General features: G+C 40.2%; 1 protein-coding gene across 1 annotated transcript in view; it reads left to right on the top strand.

The window, feature by feature from the left end:
• The window catches only part of LOC100019140 (peptidoglycan recognition protein 3), a 20,930-nt gene extending 14,540 nt beyond the window's left edge, over positions 1–6,390 (top strand). The window contains 4 exon segments of the mRNA XM_056814651.1: positions 232–335; positions 337–385; positions 3,787–3,985; positions 6,171–6,390. Coding sequence (XP_056670629.1) covers positions 232–335; positions 337–385; positions 3,787–3,985; positions 6,171–6,390 — 572 coding nt within the window.
• Positions 6,391–11,001: the final 4,611 nt, after the last annotated feature.

Below are 11,001 nucleotides of genomic sequence, written 5' to 3' on the forward strand. Positions count from 1 at the left end.
TTGAACACATTTGAAACAACTGAACAACAATAGTCTTCTCCCTTTTCCTCAGTATTGATGGATAACAACAACTGGGGATGAGGGCGTGCACATGTAGCACTTTTTAGTGATAGCTATGTGGAGTTATGGAGAGTGAGGCCCAGAGAGCTCTGCTCAGGGTAGGGTGGACATAAGGGTTTGATATTTGAGTTAAACTATTAGATTAACCTCTGGCTTATGATCTCTTGTCAGGAAGCTCTCCCAGTGCTGCTGCCTTGACGGCGGCAGAGAACTTGATCTCTTTTGCTGTCTACAATGGTTACCTCTCTCCCAAGTACATCCAACCACTATTTGTCCAAAAGTGAGTCGTGCCTGGCCTGCTACCAGAAAGGAATGTCCAAGAAAGGTAAATCCTCAACTTAGTCCATTCCTTTTCTTTCTTTTTTTTTTGTTTTAAAACAAAACTTTAATTGATATTTGTTGGTTTTGCTTTACATTTCCCAACATATTCTTCCCCTCTCCATTCCCTTTTGATTTCAATGATTTTTTTTAAACCTTTATCTTCTGAGGTACTGAGCCATGCATCCCAAGGCAGAAGAGCAGTGAGGGCTAGGCAACTGGGATTAAGTGAACTGCCCAGGGTCACATAGCTAGGAAGTGTCTGAGACCAGATTTGAACTGTAAGTTTTGAACCTATATTGAACAGTTTTTCTATCTATATTTTGTGTAGCTCTCCATTATCATTTAAAAAAATTTATTTTTATAGAAATCAGGTCCTTCAGGCTCCAGGACTGTCTCTCTATCCACTGAGCCACCCAGCTGTTCTTCAGTCCAATAAATTCAATAAAGTTTCATTTTGTTTTATTTGATCTAAATTCAGTTCAATAAATATTAATTAAATAATTACATAATTAAGAGGCTTTAAGGCAGCCAAGTGATTCAACAGACAGAGAGCCAGGCCTGGAGTCAGGAAGACTCGGGTTCAAATGTGGCCTTCAACACTTTCTGGTTCTGTGATCCTGAGCAAGTCACTTACCCTCTCTTTGCTTTAATCCGTGGGAGAAGGAAATGGCAAACCACTCTAGTGTCTTTCAAGAAAGCCCCATAGACAGTATTGGCATGCCATGAGTCACAGAATCAGACACGACTGAACAATAACATGGCAAAGGGTAATAATATCCAATGTCTTTAGTTCTGTGACTCTTTTCAACAACAACAAAATATGCTGTAAATCCCCGGGCTGATTTAATATACAACCCATAATATCACTTAGATTTATTTATTAAGTATTTACTACAATTACAGTGATAACAAACTTATAATGCTTCAAATATGCACATAATAATATTAGCCAATACATTAGTGTATTGGTTCCAAGTCAGAAGAATGGTTAAGGGTTAGGAAATGGGGTTGAGTGACTTGCCCAGGGTAACACAGCTAGGAAGTGTCTGAGGTCAAAATTGAACCCAGGACTTGATGTCCTTAGGCCTGGCTCATTATCCACTGAGCCACCTAGCTGCCCCCAGTAGGTACGTTTATTGTCCCCATTTTATAGTTGAGGGAACTGAAGCAAACAGAAATTAAATGATTTGTCAAAGATCACACAGCTAGGAAATGTCTGAAGGTGGATTTGAACTCAGCTCTTCCTGACTTCAAGCTTGTATGTATTTGCATTATATACTCCTTTATGTATATCAAATAGCAATTTTTGTACAGACTTGTAATTTCATCTTGGAAGGGAACTCCCCATGTACAAACAGGATAAAAACACTAGACCCAGAGGCAGGAAGACCTGAGTTCAAATGCAGTGTCATGTACTTCCTAGCTATTTGGTCCTGGGCAAGTCACTTAATCTAGTGTCCTTAACTCAAATTTCCTGATTCATGCATTTTCCAGCTTATTTCCTTAATGCCAAATAGCAAATATAATTTGCTTTAAGTTCTGATTTACCACAAACATCTTAATAGGATAACTTTGTTGTTCAATCATTTCAGTCATGTCTGACTCTTTTGACCCCATTTGGGGTTTTCTTGGCAAAAAAGACTGGAGTGGCTGGTCATTTACTTCTCCAACTCATTTTGCAGATAAGGAAACTGAGGCAAATATGGTTAAGTGACTTGATCAGGGTCACGCAGCTATTAAGTGTCTACAACACTAATATTGGCTAGTGTCATGGAAGGATTCAGAAGACTCTTTGGAGGCAGAAGTCATGGATTTGAATCTTGGCTGCTCTAACAATGGCTAACCACATGATCTTGGCTAAGCCATTCTACTTGCCTGAGACTCTATTTCCCTATCTATAAAAAGAGGGTACTGAGAGTTAGAAGACATAGATTTGAATAGTGGTTCTCCCACTTGCTACCTGTGGGACATTGAGCAGGTCACTGAATATGTGTATGTGGGGTCTCAGTTTCCTTACCCATAAAATAAATGAGTTAAACTTCATGACTTTGAAGCTCCCTTCTGGCTTGAAGTCTGTGAGCTAGGATCCTTTATGGTAAGAACTGGGTAGCTGGTGGTTCTGGATTTAGAGATAGGAAGACCTTAGTTCAAATCTGACTTCAGATACTAGTTGTGTGACCATCAGCAAATCGTTTAATGCCATTTAGCCTCAGTTTTTCCCATCTGTAAAATAAGGATAATAATTATACTTATTTTAGAGTTGTGAGGATAGAAGGACCATATAGATGTATAACATATATGTTATATATATGCACATATAAAAGAAAGATATTGGGAAAAATCTTTTCAGCAAAACTGACTTTACTGTGAATGCACAAGTTCCGTAAATCAGTGGTCTTCAGGCATCCCTAGTATAGTTTGATTCCCTGAGCTTATCAGCTAACTTGTGTTTCTCTCTCTCTCTTTTTAAATTTTTAAAATGTATTTATTTTTTTAAACCCTTATCTTCTGTCTTGGAGTCAATACTCCAAGGCAGAAGAGCGGTATGGGCTAGGCAATGGGGGTCAAGTGACTTGCTCAGGGTCACACAGCTGGGAAGTGTCTGAGGTCAGATTTGAACCCAGGAGCTCTTGTCTCTAGACCTGGCTCCTGAATGGTATTTCTGAATGAGCTGGATTATACAAATTTAGTTTAGAAGGTGTCTGTCTGAAGGTTGGTTTCCCCTTGGCAGCAGGGCACCTTCTTGGAGGTAGGTCTTCCCTCTGCTCCTGGGAGCAGGGCACCCTCCTTTGAGAAGGCCAGGTTTTGCCATATCTCTTTTCTATAGGGTAGCTTCGGTAGCCATCCATTCCATACATGGTAATAATGAGGATGGCCAAGGTTATTCTGTAGTTTCAAGCCAAATCAGATAACATGTGTCCAGTCTCAGAAACTCTTGGATATATTTATTTCAGGATGCAGAAGGCATGCACAAAACTCCCCTTGCTATAGATATTTTGCAAGGTACTGCAGGAGGCTTTTCTTATTATTTTACTCACATTTAGTCACATTGGTACTTATATACAGCTGTTCAATTGATTCATAACTGGCTTCACTGTTTATCATGAAAATACTGATTCTCTAATGGGGTCACGTGCAGCAGATATAAAACTCTGAAGAGACATTAAACAATGAAAATGTCAAGTGGCTTAATTGAATTGTCCTTTATGACATACATATATTGAAAACCTTAAAGTGCTATATAAAAGCCTGCGATTATTATGATCATGAATACTTGACCTACTAAGCTGTCAGGGTAGTGATGAGGAAAGTATTTCGAAAGCCCTCAAGTCCAGTAGAAATATAAACTGCTGTTCTCGTTACTGTTGACCTTATTTTCTTGATTTCTTTCTCTTCTCCCTGCAGAATGCCCTGACATCGTCCCTCGTTCATCCTGGGGAGCCCAAGACACGGACTGTTCCAAGCTGCCCGGGCCAGCCAAGTACGTTGTCATTATCCACACTGGAGGCAGAAATTGCAATGAGACTGAAGAATGCCAGATAGCTCTCCGTTATATCCAGTCCTATCACATCGAGAAGATGAAATTCTGTGACATTGCTTACAAGTAAGACCTGTGAAAAACCCTTTTCTCTCTTCTTCCATAGCCAGCCAGGTGGACATTTCATTTACTGAATCCTACACCAGACGGTGATTAATGAGGCACCTGCTTACAAAGAGAATGAGAGTCTGTGACCCCTTTTTATTTATGACCCCCAATATTAGAACGTGTTATTCAAGAAAGTGATTCATCTGGGATATTGATGAATAATTCTGATAATTATATTTTGGATATAATTGAATATAATGTAAGTAGCTACTTTTCTCTGTAATTTCATATTAGCAGTAATTTCTGCAACTTCCCCTTTTTTATAATTCACTATAAGCCAACATTTTGCAGAAAAGTGTGGCCACACCCAGCCCATGCAGCCTAAATTGAAGGGAGTGACTCATAGAGCATCCTCCAAGTAACAGGTCAAAAGACTGTGCCCTCTGGCTGAAGGTTTGTACCCCTTTTCTTGCATGCATAGAAGACCCGTACTGCAGAAAACTCAAGTTTCCTGCATGCCTGTCCTCTGGAAGATGGAAAATTTAGTTTATAAGGAAGTTTCTAGGGGCTGGCTGGGGGAGGGGGGAGAGTCTTTCCTCTGTAGGACCAGAAAAGAGGAAGTGGTATGGTAGATCACTAATGGAAATCCCTCATTCCCTTGTCTCAGATTATGATGAAAATCTGATGACCCAGCTTTGCTGAGAGACATGGCTTGGATGCCACGAATACTTCAGCCAATCTAGAAATTATATTCAATTTTCTATATAATTTAATAAAATATAATGATCATAATTATTGATCAATATCCCAGATGATTCACTTTCTTGGATAACTATTGATCAGTTCTGATATCTGGGGTTATAATTAAAAAGGGGTCAGGGACTCTCATTCTCTTCACTTACTGCATATTGTTGTGATGGGCACTGGAAGAGATATAAAGTTTAGATGAGATAGAGTCCATGCCCTCATGGGGCTCATAGTCTACGTATAATGGCCAACATTAGAATCCCAGGACTTTGAGCTAGAAGACATCTCAGGATTTAGTTAGTTTATTCCCATCTAGACCAGTCTCCAGGGCATATTTTCTGATCTGGATTTACCTTGAGACTGAGTCAGCTCTTCAAGTTAGTGTTGGACATTAATTTATTACAAAATATTATTGAATATTGAATTAATCTAATACTGAATATTATTGAATAGTTCGTGAGTTTCCAAGTCAGGAAGACCCGAGTTTAAATCCTTTCATAGTGGTTGTGTGGTCCTGGACAAATGATTTCACTTCTATGATTCTCTAGTTGAGGCAATGAGGTGGCACAATGGGTGGAGAGATGGGCCTGGTGTCTTCTTGAGTTCAAATCTGGTCTCAGATACTTACTAGCTGTGTGACCTTGGGCATTTCATTTCATCCTGTTTGCCTCAGTTTCTTCATCTGTAAAATGATATGTAGAGGGAAATGACAAGCCACTTCAGGATCTTTCAGGATCTTTGCCAGGAAAATCCCACATAGAGTCATGAAGTGTCAGACACAATTGAGATATAACTGAACAGGTCTCTAAGGCTAAAGCAAGAACTAACCTGTACCCCAATGAAATTACCTGTTAGATTTTTAAAATGCTCACCTTCAAATGTGTATTAGAATTTGAAAAAAAATATTAGAGATCTAATTAGTTTAATTACCTTACTTTGTGGATGTGAAACTCAAGACCAGAGAGGCCAAATCATTTACCCAAGGTCACACAGGTAATGAGTAGAGCTGGGATTTGAGGCTAGGTCCTCTGACATCAGATCCAGCACTTTTCCTTGCCCAAATTCAAATTTAGCCTTAGACACTTATAGCTGTGTGACCTTAGATAAATACTTAACCCAATATGCCTCAGTTTCCTCATCTGTAAAATGAACCCGAGAAGGAAATGACAAGCCACTTTTATATATTTGCCAAGAAAACCCCAAATGAGATCATGAAGAGTTGGACAGGACTGAAACAATTAAGCAACATCGATGCTCTTTCCCTTATAATAAGGCATCTTTATCCATTTTATAGGTACCTGCTATTTTCCCTTTATCTTTCCCCCTCTCTCATCAATCCTTCCTTTCCCCCTCCACACAGAGCACTCTTTTCTGTTTGATAATGCTTCTGAGTTCTGCTTTCTTGAAGCTGTTTGCCCTGATTCTGATAGCATTGCCCTTTGTATCTCTTCTTTAGTTTCCTGGTTGGTGAGGATGGTAAAGCCTATGAAGGAGTGGGCTGGGACACGGAGGGGGCTCACACCTATGGCTACAATGACATTGGTCTGGGGATCGCTTTCATGGGCTTGTTCACAGGTAAGGAACGGGCTGGCCTGTCGTCAGTGGGGTTGGGGTATTGGAGATGGGCAATGGTAGAGTGTGTCTGGCACCGGCAAGCATTCTATATTGGGCTCTGAGAAGCTCTTTTGTAATGAATGAGTGAATAAATAAGTCATTTGTTAAGCTCGTCCTGTGTGCCAGACCCTTGAAACCTGGAGACAAATTTGGATTTGTACTTGGTACTCTATTTGGCAGCATATACACCCAAAATTGGAATTTGATTTTGACTCCCATGGCCTAAAGTGACCCTATATTATACTGTGTTTTTGGTTCCAAGGCAGAAGAGTGGTCAGGGCTAGGCAATGGGGGTCAAGTGACTTGCCAGGGTCACACAGCTGGAAAAGTGTCTGAGGTCAGAATTGAACCTAGGACCCTCCCGTCTCTTGGCCTGGCTCTCAATCCACTGAGCTACCCACTCTTGTCCTCATTCTTAAGGGTGAGGTTGAGCTGCTGATTTCTTTAAGGAAGGAAGGTAGGAGACAGGCCAATTTTCTTTCTATAACTCACTGTATTTCACGGGATTTTCAGAATAACTGATTGATCTTTTCATTTCTTGGTTGTCATCTAAGAAGGGAAAATGGGAGGAGAGAAAGTATGCAGATGGTGCCAAAGTAGAGCATAAGTAAAATAATAAATTTTGATTAAGTCTGAGAGTTCATTAAAAACAAATGCAACGAAAGAACTTTCTGATCTGATTACAGTTTTACCTTTCAAGATAGAGTGATTTTATGAACGACTTAGGTTAAATATCAGTCTTTGACAAGCTGTGTGGCCATGGGCAAGTCACTGAACCTTGCTCAGCTTCAGTTTCCTAATATAAAATGGGATAATAATAATACCTGTAGTACTAACTCTACAGGGCTTTGTGAGGTACCAATGAACATTACATAAAGCACTTCTGAACACAAACATGTTGTATATCATTTATTTTTGTACTATGGAATTCCACAGAGCTCTTCCCTTCATGGGAAGAAACTTTTGTTCTTCCAGTCCATAATTGGATAAGCTTTGTCAGATACCAAAATTAGTCAGACTTCTCAGAGCACGTGCAAATAATATGGAACAAGGTGCAAAGGTGGCGCAGGGAATGAGTAGGCTGGGGGCTTGGCAAGATTTAGCCTTGGAGCAACCCCACTTCCTATATATGATTTATTAGATCCTTAGATTTAAGGCTGAAAAGGGACCTCCAAGGCCCTCTAGTCTCCTATTTACAGGTAAGGAAACTGAGGATCAGACTGATTAAATGACACTTTGTCTAAGGTCACATAGGAAGCATCAGAAGTCAGATGGGAACTCAGGTCTCCGTACTCCAGAGACCATATGCTTTTCATTGAGCTATGTGCCTTCCTGGGTTAAAAAGTGTGAGGCTAATGGAGATCTTACTGTTTGCATTCTCAGGTCTAATTCTCCCCAGGGCATCTTTCTGGGACATTTGTGGGAAGTACATTGTAATGCTTTCAGGGTCAATAAGAAATCCAGAAGTATTTTAACAAGCAACCAATCAGCAAGCATTTATTAAGCAGTGACTTACTAGGCACCAGATGAAACCCTGGGGATTGCAAAGAAAATTACAAACATTCCCTGCTCCGCAAGGAACTTATATTCTAAATGGGAAGACAACAATCAAACTCAATTATGTATAAAATAAGAGATATAGAAATCAGAGATATATGTATAAATTATCACCAAGTGGAGGTCATCTCAAAAGCAAAGCACTAGCTTTAAGAGAGGACCAGCAAAGGGTGAATCAATAAAGGACTCTAAAGAGTGAAATGAATCATTTTATTGAAGGGATTTTGGTGCTACAAGATCTTGGGTCCAAGGCTCAGATGTGTAAACCATATATGGGGAATTCTTGGTCCATCATGGGAGGAAAATGTCATGGCTCCCGATCAGGCCATGCATAACATCAGAGGGTCTGTATGGTGGATAGTTTTCAGACAAATCCTCCCAATGATGCAGCCCTGAAGGCGGCCCAGGACTTGATCCAGTGTTCGGTGGACAAGGGCTACTTGGATCCTGACTACCTTCTGGTGGGACACAGTGATGTGTGTCAACACACTCTCCCCCGGCCAGGCTTTGTATGACCAAATTAAGACCTGGCCTCACTTCATACACTGAGTATGTCTACCATCAACCTACTTCTTACTGCTTTCTCTCCTGGCCCCTGGACTTTCTTGTCAGCATCTTCTGCTTGGGGCGGAGGGGGGGGGGGTGTGTCCCCCACACCCCTCATTTCTGATACCCAGCCTCACCAGCCTTGTCTTCAGTGCATAGGAATCTGCATTTTGTGCTGTTCTTTTACCAGAGACTTCACTTATGGAAAAGTGGGCCACTCCCAGCCAGGAAAAGGAGGAACTGAGCCTGGACTCTAGTTCCAATTCTATGGAGGACATGGCGGGTGGAGTATTCTATTATACTTTTGCTTATCTGAAAATTTGACTTCTAACAACAGCAATTTTCAATTTCACTTAAAAGTCCTCTTTTTGTGTTCTACTACACATATGGGAATGTTTATTTCATGTGGTATTTGTTACATTCAGGATAACAAAATCAATTAGGAACTTGATAAATATCAACAAACATGAACACTTTTATATGCAAAGGAGAACAGAGAGAGCTGGATATGAAATCATACAGCAAAGGACAATTTTGAGAGTCAGAAATCATCCTCAGATTCCCTAAGTTTAATAACTAGAGTGGCTTTTCTGTGCTTATTGGCTGGTAATTTGGTCTGATTCCAGCATGGAGCCACCATCTTGACTCACAAAGTTCTTGGGCCTGACTTTCTCTTAGGCCATCTTTAAAAACCTAAATTTTGGAGGCAGCTGGGTGGCTCAGTGGATTGAGAACCAGGCCTAGAGATGGGAAGTCCTAGGTTCAAATATGGCCTCAGACACTTCCTAGACTGTGTGACCCTGGTCAAGTCACTTAACCCCCATTGCCTGGCCCTAACTACCTTAGAACTAATACATAGTATTGATTTTAAGATGGAAGGTAAGGGTTTAAAAAACCAAATTTCTTGGTTCTTCTTTTTATTACAACTTTAGGCTGTTTTGGATTCTCCAACCAATTTTCTCCCAACATCCTGACCATCTTCTGGTGGGACACAGTGATATTGTCAACACACTCTTCTCCAGGGAAATGTTTGTGGCAACTATAATAGTCATTAAAAACAACAACCCTTTTTATTCTGAGTTTCAATTTCTCTCCCTCTCTCTGCCCATTGAAAAGGCAAGAAATATGATAACCGGATGTACATAGGAAGTCATGCAAAACATAGTTCTACATTAGCCATGTTGCCATAAAAAAAAAAAAGCAATAAAAATAAAGTAGGCAAAAACTAGGCTTCAGTCTGCACTCAGCGTGCATGAGTTCTGCCTCATTTTTCATCACGAGTCCTTTGGAACTGTCTGGTGTCATTGTAATGATCACAATTGCTAAGTCTTTCATGGTTTAATCATTGATACAATATTGCTCTTATGGTATACAATATTATTTCTAATCTTGCTTACTTATTTTTTCATATGATACAGCCACGTTACCAATACTGTTCATTTTAGCAAGGCTCCAACCTCATTTCCAACCCCAGTGATCATGGGTGCCATAGTGTTCCTCTCTGACAATTAGAGGACTATTTCAGCTTTGAGACCCTGAGGACATATAATATCTACAACTGAGTGATAACAAGAGTTTCTTTCCCAAAATTATTGAATTTACTGAATTACTGAATCATACCCATATACCACCCCTACTGGTTGGAAGAGAAAGGTCATTTCTTCTTGATCCTCTTCATTTTTGCTCTATTCAAGCTTTCTTCCTTCAGGATGCTTTAAAATTCTGCTTCCCATTTCCTGTTTCACTCCCCCTAATTCTCAAAATCCTTAATGGTTACATCATTTGGTCACATCATCTGCATCTTTGTCTCTGTCTGTGACCCTGGAGTGTTCTCTGTTTCACATCAAACTGGGATTTTTCCAAGGGTAGCGCCTATGTCTTTTTCCAATCCTGACTCCCTGTCCAACTGGAGAGTCATTGAGGGCAGTGACTCTGCCTCTCAATTAGAGGGGGAATCACTGAGGGCAGGAACTATAGCTTTTCCTCCTGGATCTTCTCCCAGAGTCCAAGGCAAGGTTTCTGTTCACCAGGGATGCTCAGGATCTTGTATTGGTTAAAAATGTTTAACCTTTGCTATCCCCTTGCTTGTGGCAAAAGGTTAGGAAGTCACATGAGAGAGAATGTGGTATTTGTTTGTGCTTAACACACATATATATATGTTATGTATATGTAGTTAACATATACAGCATTACATTACACTTTGCACTTGCTTCTCTCAGTCTAAAGAAGGTACTCACCTTTTCAGTGGGGAGCAGGAATTATGGAGAACATTTATTGAGTATTTATTGATGGATACTGGCTAAATCCTACTTTTCTGTGTTTGTGATCTGCAAGAAAGAGGGCTTCTGGAGAAGCAGAAGGCAGAAGAAGGATGAGCAAAAGGAGCCAGCCAGCAATGTGAACTTCTGGAGGAGACATTCTTGTTATATTTACAGTGTGTTTTGTACTGTAAGATTTTTTTACATCTATTGTAAATAATAAAAACGATACTAACAGAAATTCAACATATCTTTAGCATGTGATGACTTTCTTTTCTCCTTCCTTCCTTCCTTCCTTCCTTCCTTCCTTCC

This window comes from Monodelphis domestica, chromosome 2 (assembly GCF_027887165.1).
Source record: "Monodelphis domestica isolate mMonDom1 chromosome 2, mMonDom1.pri, whole genome shotgun sequence".
Classification (NCBI taxonomy): domain Eukaryota; kingdom Metazoa; phylum Chordata; class Mammalia; order Didelphimorphia; family Didelphidae; genus Monodelphis; species Monodelphis domestica.